Here is a 19,215-nt window from a genome sequence, read left to right as displayed (position 1 = left end):
CCTCCCCCTCATCGACTTTTGAGATACCCTTTTCACAAGAGACAAGTCCAACACAAAACACACATCCACCCTCACACACACCTCTCTCTCTCTCTCTCTCTTCCTTTCTTTCTCTGTCAAACACACGCACACACACACATACACACACAAAGGAACCCCCCCAATCAGACACCATGGCCGACGTCCAGGCTGCCGAGCACACCTACGAGTTCAACGTGACCATGTCCTGTGGCGGTTGCTCGGGCGCTATCGAGCGCGTTCTCAAGAAGTTGGAGGGTCAGTCAGCCAGCTCCTATTTCTGTGTCTCTTGTTTTCTTTTTCTTTTCTTTTTCTTTTGTTTTTCTTTTCCTCCATAGGATCCCCTTTCCCTCCCCTCTCTCTCTATCTCCCGAGGCATCCACCCCAAGCAAGTGCTTTCAGCGAACCCCACGTCCCACCCGTATCTTCCCTTGGTCTCGTAGCCTTTAGGGTCCTGTCGTGCCTCAATCGCCCCTCCTGTTGCTCCCCGCACTCTCTCCTCCCCCCAATGGATGGTTCCATCTCTGATGACCAAGACAACAAAACAAAACAGGCGTCAAGAGCTACGAGGTCTCGCTCGAGAAGCAGACGGCGACGGTCGTCGCCGAGGACTCGCTCGCCTACGAGACGGTCCTCAAGACCATCGCCAAGACGGGCAAGAAGGTGACGGCCGGCAAGGCGGACGGCGAGGAGCGCTCCGTTGAGGTGCCTGCCGAGTAGGCGAGAGAAGGGATTCGCTTCTCCTCTTGCGGGCACGAAGATGAAGGGGAGTGGCAGTGGAAGGGTAGATAGAGATGGAATCATCCTAAAGTCTATTTTTTTTTTTCCTCGTTTCTTTGTTCTACCGAGCCCCGATGGACGCATCGTGAGCGAGAGAGACCGCTCCATGTCAAGAGTCAACGCCGAGCTCTCCATGTTTCTCTACCGAGAGCAACGCCGCAAGGCAAGATCAACGTCCACGCCCGCAGATCCTACGGCCAGGCCGGGTTTATCCACCATGACCACCAACGCACGTCGTCTCTCTTTCTATCTTGTGTTTGTTTCCGCCCCCACGCCCCCGTCTACTCGGCCTTCAAATACTTCTTCAGCCCCCTCAGCCTCTCCTTGGCCTCCTCCAGCACCTCATCCGGCTTGCACACCGCAAACCGCAGGTAATCCTCGACGATGTGCGCGTTGGCGTCCGTGTAAAACTCGCTCGGCGGGATGGCGGCGACGCCGAGCTCGTGGATCAGGAACCACGCCAGCCGAAAGTCGCGCGGCCGCGACGCCACGTGGGGCGGGAACTCGTAGCCGTCGGGGATCTGCACCTTGGACAGGTTCACCATGACAAAGTAGCCGCCCTCGGGCTCCGAGTAGGGCACGCCGAGCTCGCGCCAGACGGCGTTGAACAGGTCCATCTTGCGCTTCATGGAGCGGATCGACTCGTCCCAGAACCCGCGGGCGTCGGCCTGCTCGAAGCCGATGGCGCAGGCCTCCTGCAGGGGGGAGACGGACGAGTAGCAGATGCGCGTGTGCGCGGCCGCCACGTACTGGATCAGGTGGGGCGGGCCGATGAGCCAGCCGACGCGCCACCCCGTGGCGTAAAAGTTCTTGCCGGCGGAGCCGACCGTCAGGGTGATGCTCTCGATCTCGGGGGACAGGGTGGCGATGCGCGTGAAGGGGACGTAGTACAGGCGGTCGTAGACCTCGTCGGAGAGGATGAGGATCTGGTGCTCGAGGCAGAGCGAGGCGATGCGCTTGAGCTCGTCGGCCGAGAAGACCTTGCCCACGGGGTTGTCTGTCACACGCACGCGCGCAAGATTTAGCCTGCTGGCTCGGGAAAACCACCGCCTAGCCGGCCTCGGCCAGAGAGAGAGAGAGAGAGAGTGAACGAGGAAAAGAAAAAAAGAAGCACGTACGCGGCGTGTTGATGACCACCATCTTGGTGCGAGGCGTGATGGCGCGCTCAAACTCGTCAAAGTCGATGGTCCACTCGGCGGCCGAGAGGGTCTTGACGGCGCCTTCTTTGGGCGGGTGCATCGGCACGTAGACGACCTTGCCGCCGGCCATTTCGATGTTGCTGATGTATCTGCGAAGTTGGAGAAGGCGGTTTTGTTAGGGACCGCGGGTCGGGGAGGGAGGATTTCGCAAAAGAAAAAAAGAGGCTGGGAACGCGCGCGTACTGGTCAAAGAAGGGCTCGAACACGATGACCTCGTCTCCGGGCTCGATAAAGGCCATAAAGGCGCTCAGCATGCCTGGCGGTTCGCGTCAGCCGGGAGGGGGCGCGTCTTCAGCGGGGAGACAGCACTGGCGCAGGGCCAACAGACCTTCGTTGGCACCCGTCGTGATGGTGATCTCGGTGTCCGGGTTCAAGGTGCGTCCCCAGAAGGGCGAGTAGGCGTCGGCCAGGGCCTTCTTGAGGCGCGGGCGGCCCCGGGTGGGCGCATACTGGTTGCAGTCGACGCGGTCGAGGGATTCCTTGGCGGCGTTGAGGATGAAGTCCGGGGGGTTGTAGCCGAAGAAGCCCTGGCCCATGTTGACGATGGGCTGGACGGGGGAGGCGGCGGCCGCCTCGTTGACGACGGACCTGGGAGCGTTGGCGGGGCGTTTGTTTAGCCTTGCCGCTGTTTCGCGTTGCTGCCACGCCTCGCCTCGCGCACCGAGCCCGCCACGCCGGGCCGGCGCGCGCGGCAGGGGAGAGGCCGTGGCCACGAAGCGCAAGAAGGAAGCCTCACCACACATCTTGCCGCTGGCCGCGTACGCGGGCGGCAGGCTTCAGCTTGGCGGTCATGACGGGCCGAGATACGTGGAGCAGTCGTTTGGAGCCAGGGCGTGGAGCCAGCGCAGGTGATGGTGACGGTGGTGGTGGTTGTGGTGGTGGTGGTGTTCGCCGGGGGAGAGCTCGGAGAAGAGAGCGGACGGCGAGTGGAGCACTCATGGGGAGCGTGTCAATTCTTAAAGCTCTTAAGACCGGGAAGACACCAAAGACAGCAAATGACCGGGGCGAGCACAACGACTACTACAAACAACAACAACCACAACAACGGCAACGTTCGGCGCCGTGACAAATGTCTCTGCGAGCGCTGCTCCGACGGCTGTGTCCGGGCTTCGCTTGGAGGCGGCCAGAGCCGGGAATACGAGGTTCCGTCGCGCACAACGGCAGCGGAATGCCAGCCGACCAACGTCCGTTATCGGCTTCTTGCGCTGCAGCGAGGGATGGGAAATGTCTCGGGGAGAATGGGCATGCAATCAAACAAATTCCGCGCGATGGCGTAATCCCGTCCACGTGGGGCCCAAGCTGCGGGCGTGGGGCAGGAACCTTCACCTACCGGGACCTGGAACGGCGGGAACCCCACCTGCCCAAAGAAGGGGGCGACTTACATGCAGCAACCGAGGACCCCCGGCAATGGAATAGTTATCGGGATATCAGCTTTCGTCGCCATCAGAACCAAGCGCCCTGCTCACCCTCCGCCCGAGAACCGAGCGGCTGGCTTCTTTGACGGGTCTTGATTTTCCGCAGTCGTTTCTCTGGGGGCTGTTGTATGTTGGAAACCGTTGTGTCGGGAGGTCTTCGTGATGTGCTCTTCATTTTGCCTTATCATGCATGTCCTTGACGCTACCTAGTATTACTACCTCCGAGCTCAACGCCCTCGTCACTGAACCGAAGGGGAAGAGACTCACTCTTGTTCCAACTCTTCAGACACTTTTTTCTTTCATCTTCATCCAATGTTTATGTCGACTGTCGATACCAACGACGTCAATGGCTCGGTTCCTACCAAAGAAGCTTGGGCCACTCAGCGACCTGTAGACAAAAACCTTTTCTGAATTCCCGTCTTCAAACGAGGCACTTGGATCATTGTGTCGTCTCTTGTGTGCTTCACCCCATCTTGGTGTCCTTTTGACGCGACGATTTGTCCTTTTCACCCGTTTGGGCTTTTCTTGTTCTTCGTTTATGCAGGAAAGCCGCTCGCCCCCGAACCACCCCGTCAACAAGATGTGGCCACCCCGCCCTCCGACTCCCCACCATCTCCGCGGCGACCGTTCTTCGTCTCCGTCCATTCGGTTGCCCATGGCGGGCGGTCGACCTCAGCCGGCCATGACCATGTTCCAGTCGGCTCCGCCGTCGTGGGGACAAGGTCTCCCACTCACCACCACCGCCACCACCACCACCACCACCACCACCACGCCTGGCGGCTCTCGCTTCGTGGCCGCCGGGCTCTCTCCGGTTCCCATTGCCACGCGTAGAAACGGCTTCGCCCCTCTGTCGCCGTTCAACAACCCCTTGGCCGGCGACCAGGCCACCCCCATGGCTCTGAATGGCACGCTCTTGTCGTCGGGGCCGACGCCCGTTTCGACACCGCTGCGGCGGTCGCTGCGGCACTCGTCCGCCGAGACCAAGAGCCCTCTCTACGGAAACCACGTGCGTGAGGGGAAAGGGCTGGGATTCGAACCGACGGAGAGGTTCGACGCGTGGTGGGTTCTGTTGATGCCATGTCCCCTTCCTTGGGAGATGAAGAGCTGTCAGCCAACGTCGAATCGGCGGGGTTTCCCCTCTTGAAGCAGCACGATAATAATGATAGCTTACACAGCCAGACGCTGACTCGGGGCTGGCAGGCTGGAGAGCGTCCAAGCGCTTACGCTCGAGCGCCAGAAGCGCAACGCAACGTCGGAGCTTCAGAGCTGCGGGACCGCGAGAGACGGCCATGCGGGCGTGCAAGACGGAGATGGTGGGGTTCGGGTTGGCGACAAGCGCAGACCTGTAAGCTGACGCCCGCGGAAAACAGCAGCAGCAGCAGCAGCAGCAGCAGCAGCAGCAGCAGCAGCAGCGCTTTCCGCCTCACGTCAGAGATATCCCCGCTGACTTTCTCGTCCTTTGGGAACAGGGCAGGGACGATGATGACCATGGCGACCACGATCCGCGCCCGACCAAGCGAAGCCGTCTTGGAGCCGCTCTTCAGCGCAGCGTGTCCCGCCTGAGCCAACGCCGTCCATGCATAGCCTCGTCTGCTGCCAACGCCACCGCCGCCGCCAGTGTCCGCGGAGGCGCCCGTACCGCGCGAGCCTTTACGCCGTTCTCCATCTTGTCTCGACCTTCCACCGCCGCTGGCACCGTGGCCACCACCTCCATGTCGATGGGGTCTTCGTCCAGCACCGTTGCGCGCACCCTCAAGATCTGCCTCGTCGGCGATCCCGGCGCCGGCAAGACGTCGCTCATCAAGTGAGTCCTCGCTGGGGGACCCCCGTAGAATTCCTCCTTTGGCCTCGGCTCATGCCTCTGTGCGCGTCTTCTAGCCGTCTGGTTCATGACTATTTCAAGCCGGTAAGCGTCCGCGTTTCCTCCGAATCCCGGGGGCTGGTCAGCTTACAGGAGCCATAGCAAATACCGCCCACGACGGCGGCCTACGCAAAGACGGCCCCGTTTCGTGCTCGCGACGGAACCTTGATCAACGTCGAGCTGTGGGACATACCGGGGTCGCTCGCCGCTCAGGATGGCGCCGGGCCCCTGGCGTCCACCTTCTTCCACGCCGCGGTGATCTGCTTCGGGCTGGAAAGCCAGAGCAATGTCAAAAACGTCGCCGCGGTGGTAGGTTGCTTCTAGGGGGAGCGCATGGTGGAAGGAGCTGAGAAGCGGCGCAGCCCATGCTGACGGTAATTATTCTATGCGCAGTGGAGACCCAAGCTCAACCTCTCGCTCCACGACCAGCCCGTGTACCTCGTCGGTCTGAAGGCCGACATGCGCCCCGAGCACCCGGTTCTGCCCTTGGCCTTCCTCCCTCCCTCGGAACCCGTCTCGAGCCAGCTGGTACGTCTTTCCTTTGGCTGCGCGTCTCGTCACATTGTTTTTCTCTCTGTTTTTGCAACTGACACGGACCGTGTTTCCTCCCAGGGCGAGCATCTCGCCTTGGTCGTCGCCGCCGACCATTACGCCGAGTGCTCGGCACGCACGGGCGACAATGTGGACGAGGCCTTTGGCGAGATGATTCACCAGATCCTCGAGCGCGTCGCGGAGCACGAGCACGTCATGAAGCACCACCGCATACGTGAGCGATGTAAGAAGGCCGTCGCGGGGGTGCTGAGCAAAGTCCTGCCGGGGAAGGAGAAGGACGAGAGGTGATGAGGAATGACCAGTCAGCCGACCAGGAGGGAAACGGGGGTGGAGGATACCCGGGACACTTTGACGGATTCGTTGCGCTTGGACGGTTTTTATGATAATACATGTCTTGATGGTTGTAGCATGAAGCGTAAATGGCATTGTTCTTTTTTTTTTTTATCACAGACAACTGCTTCTGAAACCAAACCCTTTGAAAGGTAGTGTACAAGGAAGTGTCCTACCATCGATGTTTTGGGGGTAGGGGGAAGACATGGACATATGGATATATGGACATATGGACGTGGGTGGATGGACGTCTCCTTTGTTGCATGGGCAAGCCAGCCCCCCCCCCCCCCCCCCAGAAAGTGCATGCCAAGCCAGTAGCCAACCCTGACGTGACGTGACAGGCCCCAACCCCTCTTCCCCTTGTTCAACCCTGGGCGGGAACTTCTCACACTTGGACCTCTAACTAACTCCAACTCTTATCTGCCCACCCACATCGCTCATGGAACATCCAAGTGCATGTCGGCTGGCTGTCCAACCGACATGATCTCATCATCATGACCAGCACCAACAGCAGGGCTGGTGCCGCCGGCCATGGCGGCCCATCATCCGCCTCGTCAGCCTCGTCGTCGTCGTCGTCGTCCTCCTCTTTGAGCCCGCCACGCTCGAGCCTGTCACCACATCCTCGCGAGGCCCGGGCTCCCCTCCTGCGCAGCCCGTCCTCGAGCCTCCTCTTCCCTCCCGCGCCGCCACCTCTTCACATCACCATCCGCTTCAGCACCGCGCTACCCGACCTTCACCTCAACATTCCTTCCCCGCACCAAACCACCGTCGTCGCCCTCAAGCACCTGATTCGCGGCCGCCTCGCCGCGGACGCCAACGCCGATGCCGATGCCGAAGCCCAAGCCGACGGCGCCTCCGGAAAGCGCCCCGCGGCCCAGGCCGCCGTAGCCCGCCTGCGCTTCATCCAGAACGGCCGCATCCTCCCCGATCCGGCCGTCCTGTCCGCCGTGCTCCGCGCGCCGCCGCCGCCGCCGCCGTCGCACCACCCGGACCCGAAGGGCAAGTCGCCCATCGGCGTGCCGCCGAGGGCGCAGCAGAGGGTGTTTATCAACTGCAGCATCGGCGATGCCCTCTCGCCGGAAGAGCTCGAGGCCGAGGCGGCGGCCGCCGCGGCCGCGCCCGTCCCGCCTCCGCCAGCCCCGTCGGCTCCGGGGATCAACAACAACAACAACACTACGACAACCACAACTAACGCCCGCGTCCCCTCGCTCCCGCAGCCCTCCGCCGGCCGCCGCACCGCGGTCCCCAACCTCGCCATCGACACCAACCTCGTGCCTCCCCCCTCGTCTACCGCCTCCCTCAACGCCGGGCCAGCAGAAGCCGGCCAGGGGCAAGGGCAAGGACAAGGGCAAGGGCAAGGCCAACGGCCGCCGCGCCCGCAGGGCTTCGACCGCCTCGCGCAGGCCGGCCTGACGCCCGCCGAGATCGCCACGCTCCGCGTCCAGTTCCGCGCCATCCACACGGCCCGCTTCGCGCCGGACTCGATGCCCTCGCCGGACACGCTGCGGCGCATGGAGGACGCGTGGCTGGACGGGGACGCGTCGTGGGCCGGCGGCCTCTCCTCCTCTCAGCCCTCGGGGCCTTCGTACCCGGCCTATCCGTACACCGGCGGCGGCGGGGGAGGGACGGGGATGGAGATGGACGACGACGCGTTTGGCCTGAGCGCGGTGGCCGGGCCGCTGATCAAGGGGATGCTGATCGGGTTCATCTTCCCGCTCGGGGTGATTGGGTGGCTGGGCAAGGAGGACGGGGTGTGGTCGAGGCGGATGCAGGTGTTTGTCGTGTTTGGGGTCCTGCTGAGCGTTTCGGTGGGGATGGTGAGGGGGTTGACCGGGGAGGCGTAGCGTAGCTCGACGCCGGGCCCGAGCCGGACCGAGCCGAACCGACCTGAGCAGAACAGAACAGAACAGAGCAGAGCAGATCGCAAGGGCGGTAAGCGAGAGACGGGCGGACGAGAGGGAGGAGGAGCTTTGGTTGGGTTGCTTGGGCGGGCCTTGCACAAGGGCGTTTCTTGCCGGTTTGTTTGTTTGTTTGCTTGCTTGCTTGCTTGCTTGCTTGCTGGTGTTTGTTGCGGGTGGAAGAGCTTGGGACGTCACGGAAACCGTTTGTGTATTTCTCCGCAAGATACCCCGTTATGTACATACCCTATCATCTTGTTGGTCTCGAGGAGAACGAAGCTGGCATGGCACGAGCGTTGAGGGGAGCGCTCCAAGGATTTCCCCCTCCAATACCCTCTAGATTATACGCGAATAGAGCTCTCCTCCATGCGTGGTTGTATCGTGCTCTTGAAGAAGCCGCCGAAGGGGGACGTGACGAGGGAGATTACGAAACGAAACAGGAACCACCAACAAAACAAAAAAAAAAAAAAAAGTGGGCGATGGCGCGCTTCCCCAGCGGCCGTTTCTATTCCGACTCGCTCGCCCTCGGTCCGTCCTTTCGTTGTCCGCCACAAACCAAGACGGCGGCGTTCCCGGCGTCTCATGGGAGGATCTGTCTGGAGAGGGATAGAAAGAGCGGCGTCATCAAGCCGTCTGTCTGATCCCCTTGCGACCTCTGCGACCCCCTAAGAGACGCCGGCGTTTCTTTTCCGCCCGCCGACTCGTGACGACAGACGTTGGACCCGGAGGAGTCGAGTCCCGGGGAGTTTTTCGGGGCGAGGGGGGAGAGGGGGGGAGGGGGAGGGGGGCAGGGCCCTCTTCCTCTCTCTCTCTCTCTCTCTCTCTCTCTCTGTCTCTCTCTCTCCCCTCCCCCGCTTCCCCGGCTTCTCGAGGGAGACACGACCGTCTCGCTCCCGAGGAGGCAAAGCCAAGTAAGGCATCTATCTACAAACTCGACTAGACGACAGCACGCTACGACAGCACGCTACGACAGCACCTTGGTGGTCTTGGTGGCGATGGCAGTAGCAGCGTACGCACCCGCGCCCCCTTCCCCCCTCCCCGCCCCTATCGGCTCAAGCATAGCATTACCCCATCCACCCCACCCCGATATACCCCGATATACATGAGCCGGTGTGACACCGGGATCATCATCAACGTGATAAAGAAGAAGAAAAAAGGTCTTTTCGTCCCGCCCCGTCCACCATCCCCCCCCTCTCTCCCTCAACGCCATGTGCGAACCCTCCCCCAACGGAAAGCCAGGGGAAAGGGAAGTGCAAACGCAAACCCGAGATGGAAACCAGCCAAGAAGAAGAAAAAAGAAAGCAAGGTAGGTAGGTTGGCACCCGCTTTTAGAGGTACAAGCTGTTGAACGAGACAATGTCCCTCCTGATCTTGGACAGGCTCAGCTCGAACTTTTCTTTGAGCTCGTCGCTGCCCATGACCTTGGCGGCCTCGGCCATCTGGCGCAGCAGCTCCTCGAGGCGGCGGAAGAGGCGGATGAGCGAGCCCTCGTAGGCGTTTGTCATTTTGCTGGAAGCCGCGTTAGCGTTGTTCTTGAAGACAAGAGAAAAACGACGTACCAAATCTCGGAAAAGGGCCTCCCGTTGGCCCAGGCCAGGACCGTCTCCATGAGCTGCCACTTGAGGCTCTGGACGTACTCGTCCTCGTTAACGTCGAGCTTGCTCTCGGCGCTGACCTTTGCGATGACGCGGGCGCGGGCCTGGATCTCGCGGAACGGCTTGGCCAGCTCGTCCTTGAGCTCGGTGGTCTCGAGCTTCTCGTCAAAGATGAAGACGCTGAGGACGGCGGCGCAGACCTCGGGGGACAGGTCGTTGAAGAAGCGGTTGAAGAGCAGCTCGGCGAGCAGGAGCTCGTGGCCCTCGGTGGACGAGATCTCGCAGGCGACGCGGGCCTTCATCTGCACCACCTCGGCCTCGTTGATGAAGCCGAGGCGGCGCAGGACGCGCTTGCGCGACTTGAGCTCGTCGAGCTGCGAGATGCTCTGCATCTTGGCCATGGCGCGCTTGGTCTCCTTGATGCGGTCGCCGAGGGCGACCTTGGCGTCGTAGCGGGCCCAGAGCTCGTCGAGGTGGGGGGAGCTGTGCAGGGGGTTCGACAGGAGGCGCGACTCGAGCACCTCGATCTTGCGGAGCAGCTTCTTGAAGGACTCGTCGCGTATCTTCATGCCGTCGACGGGGTCGATGAGGGGCAGGCCGTCGGGGAAGCGCTTCTGCAGCTCGGCCGTGACGCCGGCGTAGTGGGCGCGGTCCTCGGCGGTGCGGAGCTCCTGGGGCACCTTGGTCAGGCACTGGGAGATGCTCTTGAGGCAGGTGAGCAGGCAGGGGACGACGACCCAGCGGCCCTCGTCGCCGGGGGGCGGGGGCAGCACGCCCTCGGGGACGGCCTCGTCGTGCTTGGAGGGCCCGCCGCCGTTGTACGGGGCGTCGGAGGCGATGCGGAGCAGGACGTCGAGGAAGTAGGACTCCTGGGGCGGGTGGTCGGGCTGGCCCTTCTTGGGGGGCTTGCGGGCGCGAAAGTCGACGACGATGCCCCAGCCGTAGGCGGTGCCGGCGGGGGTCTCGATCTCGACGACGCGGCCGGGCTTCATGAACTTGATGCAGTAGGTGGGGTGCTGCATGACGGCGCGCATGTCCTTGCGGTAGCCCTCGAGCTGCTGGCGGACGCTGCGGTAGTCCTTGATGGCGCTCTCGTCGGGGATCATCATGGCGTCGCGCTCGCGCTGGAGGGCGAGGAGCTCGCGCTCGAGCTCGGGCAGGCGGGACGAGGCCTGGAACTGCAGGAAGCAGCGCTCGAGCATGTACTCGGGGGAGACGGCCTCGATGCGCAGCAGGTTGAGGATCATGTTGTAGCCGAGGCAAAAGGCCGAGTTGAGGCGGTCCTGCTGGCCGACGACGACGGCGCGGGCGACGTCGGGCTCGAGCTTGTCGTCGACCATCATGATGACGATGCCGCGGTCGTCGAGGCCGCGGCGGCCGGCGCGGCCGGCCATCTGGATGTACTCGGACGAGGTGAGGGGCCGGCGCTGGACGCCGTCCCACTTGGTGACCTGGGTGAAGACGACGGTGCGGGCGGGCATGTTGAGGCCGATGGAGAAGGTCTCGGTGGCGAAGAGGACCTTGATGAGGCCCTCCTGGAAGAGGATCTCGATGGTCTCCTTGAGGATGGGCAGCAGGCCCGAGTGGTGGACGCCGATGCCCTTGCGCAGCAGCGGCAGGATGTGGGCGAGCTGGGGCAGGTTCTTGTCGTCGTCGGACAGCTGCCGGACGGCGTTGTCAAAGACCTGGTTCACCATGGCCTCCTCGTCGGGGGCGTTGAACTTCATGGCCGAGATCTTGAGGGCGAGCTGCTCGCACTCGCGCTTGGCAAAGTTGAAGACGATGACGGGGTGGAAGTTTTTCTTGATGACCATGCGGATGATGCGCCAGATGTCCGACTTGTCGTCTTCCGGGTTGTCGCCCTTGTCGGTGCGCTTGTTCTTGCCGCGGCCCTTTTGCTTGGCGGACCAGTCGGCCGGGTCGGCGCCCTTGCTGGCCTCGATGGCGGCCATGGCCTGGTTGAAGTTGTTCTCCTTGAAGGTGCCCTTCTCGTCGACGACGAGGTAGATGCCCTTGCTGCCCGAGGGGAAAAAGTAGTTTTGGAGCGGGGTCGGGCGGAAGTCGGTGTAGACGACGTGGCAGGCCTGGCGGTGGATCTTTGCGATCCACTCGGCGAACTGGAAGGCGTTGGGGATGGTGGCCGACAGGAAGACGTAGCGGACCTTGTCCGGGAGCAGGATGATGGTCTCCTCCCAGACGACGCCGCGCGTCTTGTCGCGCATGTAGTGGATCTCGTCAAAGATGACCCAGGCGACCTCGCGCATGATCTCGGAGCCGCGGTAGAGCATGGAGCGCAGAATCTCGGTGGTCATGACGAGGCAGCTGGCGGTGGGGTTGATGGTGACGTCGCCCGTCATGAGGCCGACGTCGCCAAACTCGGCGTGGAAGTCGCGGTACTTTTGGTTGCTGAGGGCCTTGATGGGGCTCGTGTAGATGACGCGCTGGTTGCGCTTGAGGCACTGGGCGATGGCATACTCGGCGACGACCGTCTTGCCGGCGCTCGTGTGGGCCGACACGAGCACGCTCTCCTCGCGCTCGATGGCGGCGACCGAGAGGGCCTGGAAGGGGTCGAGGCGGAAGGGGTAGGTCCGGGCGGGCTCGGCGGGGGGCTTGTGCTCCGAGAGCGGAATGTACTCGTAGTCGAGGTCGGGCGGCAGGGCGACCTGGTGCTTGATGTTGTGGGAGAGCACGAGGTTGCCCTCGTCGGCGGTCGGCGCGAACCCCTGGGCGGCCGTCACCTCTCTTGACTCGGCCGTCTCGAAGGTGTCGGCCATGATGGGGGCGGCCTCGTTGAGCTCGACCTTGCGGCGCTTGTTTTCGGCGGGCGCCTCGGCGTCGCCGTGGGTTGGTTTGTCGTTGTCGTCGTCGTCGTTGCCGCCGTCGGCCGCGGCCTCTTTGGTCGCCTTGGGCGGTTGTTCAGAGCCGGGGCCGGCACCGTCGCTCATGTCGACATCGGAATCCGCCTTGCGCTTGGGAGCGCGGGGCTGCTCCTCGAAGACGGAGAAGAGATCGTCCATGGTGGTTTTTTCTGAGGATGCTAGGAGCTCATTCGGATGTTTGGAGGTGGTGAAGGGGTTGTTTTGTTCTTGTTCTTGTTGTTGTTGTTGTTGTTGTTGTTGTCGTCGTCGTCGTCGTCCGTCGTTCGATCGTCGGTGGTTTTTTTTGGCCGCAGCTCTGGGTTCACACCAACGATGGACGAGAGACAATTGACAATCAACAATGAGAGCTCGGACCGAGTCGGGTCCAAGGTCGGTCAAGAGGGGTTGAATGCGTGGGGTGGGATGTTGACCCGGAAAAAAAAAAAAGTTGGCTTGGAGAAGCAAATCTCGGCGTTCTGCCGTTGGTTTGGCGTCCGCTTTCCGAGGGCGGTGAGCTCTCGGGGGTGGGGAGGTGTGGATCCCGACAGGCCATCTTGACAAGGGTTAGGGTTGGCTCGCTTCGTTTCCCCGACTGTACAAGTCCAGTAACTAATACGCGGTAATAAGGTCACATCTGGGCTCACTCAGGGTGTACTGCGTATGCAACATGGGTGACATGGGGTGTTTGGTAGGGGATCGCCGTGAGGAACAAACACCAGGCGTTTCTGAAAAGGGGGAGCACGGGTCCGGTTTCAGCGTTTCGACGTTGCTGCTGTTGCTGTTGCTGTTGTTGCTGCTGCTGTTGCCGCCGTCCCGACAACCAACGGACCCCGACTGGCAGGCTACCTGATTCTTGATGGTTTGTTTTGTTTGCACTGTCATCTTTTTTTTTTTTTTTTTTTTTTTACCAGAGAGGCATATCGGAGAAAGGCAGTGAGAAAAAACCCGAAAAAGAAAAAAAAGAAAGACCTGACCCAAAGTACAAAGTACCCAAGGTAGAATATGGATAGTAGGTACCTATCTACCTAGGTATGAAGACGATGAAAATTTCCCAACGTGGTAACGTGAGTTAATGAATCGGTCATGGTCCTCCCTTTTTTTTCCGCTCCTTGCCATGCTGCGATTCCATTGGGGTTCCATGGATCGCGTTTCGCTGTCGGGCCGTCCAGGGTCGGGGGCGGCCCCACCCTCTCCATCCTGCCTGCCTGCGACGTGCAGCCTCGTTGCGAGAAACTTACTGGTACTAGCTACCGCGCGTGCTGCGACCCAGCAGTTACCGAGTTACAAGTAACGTTAGGCGCCGGACTTTCAGGCTGTAAGCCTTCTACGCTAGGTATCTTACACAGTAGGTCCAGCCTCCAGTCTCCAGCTTCCACCAGCCTCCACCAGCCTCTACCAGCCTTCACCAGCCTTCACCTCGGTGTCAGTCTGGGGCTGTCTCTTGGGCGGCACTTCAGTACCTACCTAGGTAGGTCTCCAGTGTCCCCGCCAGTCACCAGCCTCCCTCCCGTCATTCCCTCCCGTCCTTCCCTCAGCAGGTCCCCCAGCGGGTCCCCCAGCGGGTCCCTCAGGTCCCTCAGCCCCGTGTTCGTCCCCCCGGCTTGGCAGGCCGCAGCCCAGTGGACCTCCGCACTACACACCGTAGTAGGTACGGTACTCCCCCCTTCCCTCCTCCCCCCCCCCTGTCTCCTGTTTTGTCACAAGCGACTCGCTCCCGACAGTGGCGACGCGTGCCCCTAACGTCGACGCTAAAACCAAAACCAGAACCCCTATCCTCCGAGGCTGGGCGTTTTGCGACCTGACGGGACATGGGCCCCCCAGAGACGGCAAACACACACAGACACACAGCACACACAGCACACACACACACAGACACAGACACAGACACAGAAGGACACAAGCACAGGCACAGACACAGACACAGACGCACACACTTTCTTTCAACGTTGACCGGTTCCCAACACGTCACTTTTTTTTTTCTTTCTTTCTTTCTTTCTCTCTCTCTCTTCTCTTCTCTTCCATCTTTCACAAGTCTTCGCCCCTCGTTCGGCCGTTTTGTCGCATCTCGGCTCACGTCCGGCTAAGGTAGCCGGTTGCGAAACTCTGGCTCTCTGGTCTCCCCCGGTCCCAGTCTTCCCAATCCCTCGTTGGGGAACCTGGAATCCCCATCTTCCCCCGATTCCCCGATTCCCCGATTCCCAGATTCCTCCCCGGATGACCTGAAGAAGGCTGGTCTCGCCATGAAGTCGCTCGACCTCGGACTTTCACCATCTCGTTCGCCCGCCTGATCACGATAGCCCTCTGCCCACCCGACAGCCACATCGATCTGCCCGCCTCGCCCTTCCTCGATCGCTGATCCGGCCTCCTCTCCTCTCCCCCTCCGCCAAAGCAACAACGGCACACACACAGAGAGAGAGAAAGAGAGAGAGTAGAGAGTGAGAGAGAAGAGAGAGAGAGAGAGAGAGAGAGAGAGAGCGAGAATCGCTCGAGCGCTGACCCTCCCTCCCTCCCTCCCTCCACTCTCCCCTCCCCCTCTCCTTCACATCCTCTCGATACCGACGACTCTCCAACCTCCAGAACCCTTCATTCCGTCACCCCCTCCCTCCCGTTCGCGATACCGCTCTCCGTCCCGCCTCCCTGCCCTCCTACAACCACCCAGCTCCAATTGACGGTCCGTCCCTCTTCAACGGACGCTACATACATGGACTTCCCTCGAGGCCTCCCCGACAACCCGGCCCAGGCCCGCCGTGCTATCGCCGCCGCCGCCTTGGCCAACCCGACGCCGCCTCCTCCCGTCCCCAGCCTCCGCGATGTGCCCCAGACGTCCAATCTCTCGGCCGGCCAGCCCATCTCCCCGAGCCAGGTCCTCGCCCTGGCCCGGGAGGCCATGCGCGCCGCCCACGAGAACGAGGCCAAGGCCGCCGAGGCCAGCGGCGTCGCCAACACCCTCAAGCCCGGCCTGACCATCGACCTGAGCCGCAAGAAGATCCAGACCCTGCCCGAGGAAATCGTCGACATCATCAAGGACGAATTGGAACGGTACGTCCCCCTCTCCCCCTTGCACGGAAATCGCACGCCCGGCTCATGGCTCATCTCTCCCCTCGGTTGCTTGTCCCCAGGCTCGCCTTGTCGCACAATTACCTCCAGACCTTCCCGGCCAGGTTCTCCGAGTGCACGTCGCTGCGCTACCTCAACGTCAGGCAAAACAGGATCAAGGAATTCCCCCTTGCGGTACGTTGCATCCGACGTCTGTTGTCGTTGGTGTTCTCGGCGCTGACTTTTTTTTTTTCTCTCCTTTGTTTTCCCCTGGGCAGCTCTGCGATCTCAAGTCCCTCGAAATCCTCGACCTCGGCCGAAACATGCTGCAGTCCCTCCCTCCCGAGATCGTCAAGCTCTCGTCGCTCAAGGTGCTCTCGATCCACAAGAACAAAATCACCCACCTGCCGCTCTGCATGGGCGACATGCCCTCGCTGTCGGTCATCAAGCTCGAAGGCAACCCGCTCAAGTTCCCGCCGCCCGACATCTTCCAGGTCCAAGGGAGCGGCCCCGGCGACGAGCTCACCGAGCAGGCCGCGACGGCGCTCATCAAAAAGTTCCTCAAGCACGAGGCCAGCGGCCAGGCCGACTCCCCCGGCGAGGGATCCTCCGAGGGCGGCGAGACGCCGCGGCCCACCATCAAGCGCGTCTTTAGCGGCCGCTTCCCCATCAAGGTCAACGGCAACGAGGTGGCCGACCTGCGCTCCCCCGCCCTGCCCCGGGCCCCGCCCATCCCCTCGCGCTCCCACTACCGCGGCCTGTCGCAGAACACGGCCCAGCGCAAGCCCGGCGTCATGCCCTTGATCATCGGCGGCAACCCCAACGAGCGCGTCCGCAGCAACTCCGAGACCCTCCAGGGCTCGAGCCGCGAGCGCTCCGAGAGCCGGTCCCGCCGCATGGGCATCGTGTCCAAGCGCTCCGAGCTCAGCACCCTCGAGGAGATCGACGTCAACACCAACCGCTTCAGCCACTACCGCGGCCTCAGCCACGGCTCCGCCATGCAGGGGCCCGGCGTCTCCTCGCAGATCAAGAGCCCCCACCCCGGCAGCCCTTCCTCCTCCGACCCGGCCCTGCAGCGGCCCGTCTACGTCCGCCGCCTCTCGGTGCTGCCCGAGCGGCGGCCCAAGGTCAAGGCCGCGGATCCCGTGCTCGAGGCGGCCAAGGGCGTGCTCTACTCGGTCTTCCAGATCCACCCCATGATCCAGACCCTCGTCGGCCTGTCCAACGACGGCACCGCCCGCCGCTCCAACCTCGAGATCCTCGTCTACAACACCAACGCCCACGTCGAGGAGCTCGAGGCCGAGATCCAACGCCACGAGCTTGACGCCGACGGCCCCCACGGCCCCCGCGAGAACGAGAGCGTCCACCGCGCCTGCCTCACCCTCATCAGCGTCTACACGCGCGTCTGCTCCCTGCTCATGAGCAGCGTCGACGTCTTCATCGACAACGGCGACCCCCGGTACATCCGCACCCTGCTGACCCAGCTCTACAACAGCGTCATGGAGCTGCGCGTGACGTGCGCCCAGGTCGCTCCCGACGCCGGCCACCGGCGCGTCCCGTCTTCGGACCGGCCCAACGCCGCCGCCCCCGCCGCCCCCGCCGCCCCCGCCGCCACCACCGCCGCCGACACGATCCGTCCCCACTCGCGCGACAACTCGGTCACGCCGACCGCCGACCGCGTCCACCCCGCCCGCGCCACGGCGGCGGCGGCGGCGGCGGCGGCGGCGGCTTCGTCCACAACCCGGCAACCTGCGCGTCGCCACCGACATGCCTCCCGCGCCGTTCCTCAACAACGGCCCCGCCGCCGGACGCCCGACCGCCGTGCTCAGCGCCATCACCCCGCGGTCCGGCGAGTCGTTCGCCTCGGCAAGCACCACGGGCGTCCGGAACCCGTCCCACGACTTCACCGACGAGGACCGCGCCTTTGAGCGCATCTTTTTGGCCCTGCAAAAGACCACCGAGCTCGTGATGCGCGTCCTGCCGACCATGAACACGCAGTTCATGTCGTCGATGCGCAGCGCCGCCGCCCAGCGCGCCCCCGACCACCTGATCCAGGCCTGGAAGGCCCTCGTGGCCCGGTGCACCACCTCGATCCAGCAGACCGAGGTGCTCAAGGCGCGCCTCTCGAGCATCAAGCTCAAGGAGCCCGGCGTCCGGACCCAGCCCAGCTTCTGGCGCCTCTGCAACAGCTTCGTCGACAGCTGGTACGTCCTCATCAAGAAGATCATGCAGCTGCAGAACGACGTGCAGCTGCCCGCCGACGCCAAGGCCCGGCTGCGCCCCATCCAGCAGGCCATGAAGGAGACGTGCGACCTCATGATGACCTCTCCCTGGGCCTACTTTTTGCGGCAGCCTGCCGCCGAGCAGCCCGTCGTCAGCCCGTACGGCGGCGGCGTCGGCGGCGGCGGTCCTCCTGCGAACGCCATGGCTCTGCAGACGCCGCTCTCGGCCGTCCACGTCCCCGTCTCGGCGCCCTTGCCCATGACCCCGCAAAGCGCCGCCCTCGGCCCCGCCGTGCAGGCCACGGTCCCGTCGACGCCGCAGAGCGGGTCGTTCTCGCTGGCCTTCTCGGGCGTGTTTGACCGGGACCGGTCGGACGCCATGGCGGGAGCGGGCGGGAACGGCATGTACGGAGGCGGAGGCGGAGGAGGAGGCGGCCCAGGAGGGCCAGGAGGGTACGGCAACAACCCTCCCATATCGCGCACGGCGACCATGAACTCGACGTCGACGGCGACGAGCCTGTCGGCGGGAAGCATCCACTCCTTGTCGACCTTGGGGGGCAGCGACGGAGGCGCCATGACGCCCGGGTCGTCGGTCGTGAGTCCGGGGCCGGGCCCGGGCCCGGGACCGGGGCCGCTGGCGGGGCTGCCGTTTCGGATGAACGGGGTGGCGGGGGTGGGGGGAACATGAAGGTCGGCGGTGGGTTTTAATATTCTGAACAAGAAGAGGGAGGAACCCAAGAAGAAAAAAAAAAAAAGAGAACGGATGGAAGAACAAGAAGGATATACAAGGCAAGATGGGTGGATGGATGGACGAGAAGAGGCTGTATGATAAGGGGAGGGTTGGTGTGCAGTGATGGTGGGGTTCTTATATACATCTATACATATATATATCTCTCGGTATCTATTGGTCTATGTACATATGCATGGATGGCACATGCATGGCTCTGGAAGCTCGGGGTTTTGTTTGACTGGACGGGACTCTTTTTGGTGAAGCAGGAAGTCTAATCTGTCTGTCTGTCTGTCTGTCATCATTGCACGGTGTTGGCCATGGGGTGGTACTATATGTGGGTGGTGGGTTGCGACGGGTTCGCTAGACGGAACATCCCAAAGGTCTGTTTTGGCTTTGGATCATGGCGATATTATGCCCTGCGATGCCGGTGTTTGGCGGATCTCGTGGCCATGATTTGTAGGTTTCTTTCAGCGGAGCGAGGCGAATGCCGTGTTACTCTGAAAGAAACCTAGGCCCTGCCCACTTGACGCGCGCTTATGCACGTCGTGTCCCACCCTCATCGCATTCCTCATGGCCGTCTTCGTCCGTCTTGCCCACCCCCCCCCCCCCCCCCCCTCCTATCATGCACGCCCCCCTTCGATAGTAATAGCCCGTCGCTCAGGTCAACAAACACCACAACCCTAACAAAAGCCGGCGGGAGACCTTGGCTTCGCTTCGATCG

At 62.5% G+C, this 19,215-nt stretch overlaps 6 protein-coding genes across 6 annotated transcripts; 4 read left to right on the top strand and 2 right to left on the bottom strand.

The window, feature by feature from the left end:
* Positions 1-173: 173 nt before the first annotated feature.
* Positions 174-738, top strand: VTJ83DRAFT_6360 (uncharacterized protein; the record flags this gene model as incomplete). Its single annotated transcript, XM_071013063.1, has 2 exons — positions 174-276; positions 572-738. 2 exons carry the CDS (start codon positions 174-176, stop codon positions 736-738), a joined length of 270 nt encoding a protein of 89 aa, XP_070863987.1.
* Positions 739-1,079: 341 nt separating this feature from the next.
* Positions 1,080-2,789, bottom strand: VTJ83DRAFT_6359 (uncharacterized protein; the record flags this gene model as incomplete). The annotated part of the gene is made up of 5 exons (XM_071013061.1): positions 1,080-1,795; positions 1,917-2,086; positions 2,181-2,253; positions 2,326-2,585; positions 2,734-2,789. 5 exons carry the CDS (start codon positions 2,787-2,789, stop codon positions 1,080-1,082), a joined length of 1,275 nt encoding a protein of 424 aa, XP_070863986.1.
* Positions 2,790-3,992: 1,203 nt separating this feature from the next.
* On the top strand, positions 3,993-6,113 carry VTJ83DRAFT_6358 (uncharacterized protein; the record flags this gene model as incomplete). Its single annotated transcript, XM_071013060.1, has 7 exons — positions 3,993-4,471; positions 4,613-4,736; positions 4,783-5,216; positions 5,291-5,318; positions 5,376-5,582; positions 5,667-5,801; positions 5,886-6,113. The coding sequence occupies 7 exons, from the start codon at positions 3,993-3,995 to the stop codon at positions 6,111-6,113; spliced, it is 1,635 nt and encodes a 544-aa protein (XP_070863985.1).
* Positions 6,114-6,649: 536 nt separating this feature from the next.
* VTJ83DRAFT_6357 (uncharacterized protein) lies at positions 6,650-7,999 on the top strand (the record flags this gene model as incomplete). The annotated part of the gene is made up of 1 exon (XM_071013059.1): positions 6,650-7,999. One exon carries the CDS (start codon positions 6,650-6,652, stop codon positions 7,997-7,999), a length of 1,350 nt encoding a protein of 449 aa, XP_070863984.1.
* A 1,382-nt stretch (positions 8,000-9,381) lies between these two features.
* On the bottom strand, positions 9,382-12,665 carry VTJ83DRAFT_6356 (uncharacterized protein; the record flags this gene model as incomplete). The annotated part of the gene is made up of 2 exons (XM_071013058.1): positions 9,382-9,562; positions 9,613-12,665. The coding sequence occupies 2 exons, from the start codon at positions 12,663-12,665 to the stop codon at positions 9,382-9,384; spliced, it is 3,234 nt and encodes a 1,077-aa protein (XP_070863983.1).
* A 2,542-nt stretch (positions 12,666-15,207) lies between these two features.
* VTJ83DRAFT_6355 (uncharacterized protein) lies at positions 15,208-18,452 on the top strand (the record flags this gene model as incomplete). Its single annotated transcript, XM_071013057.1, has 4 exons — positions 15,208-15,545; positions 15,626-15,737; positions 15,821-17,274; positions 17,372-18,452. 4 exons carry the CDS (start codon positions 15,208-15,210, stop codon positions 18,450-18,452), a joined length of 2,985 nt encoding a protein of 994 aa, XP_070863982.1.
* Positions 18,453-19,215: the final 763 nt, after the last annotated feature.

Source organism: Remersonia thermophila, chromosome 6 (assembly GCF_042764415.1).
Source record: "Remersonia thermophila strain ATCC 22073 chromosome 6, whole genome shotgun sequence".
NCBI classification, from domain to species: domain Eukaryota; kingdom Fungi; phylum Ascomycota; class Sordariomycetes; order Sordariales; family Chaetomiaceae; genus Remersonia; species Remersonia thermophila.
The sequence above is the reverse complement of the archived record's forward strand: the minus strand, read 5'-3'. Positions and strand labels throughout refer to the sequence as shown.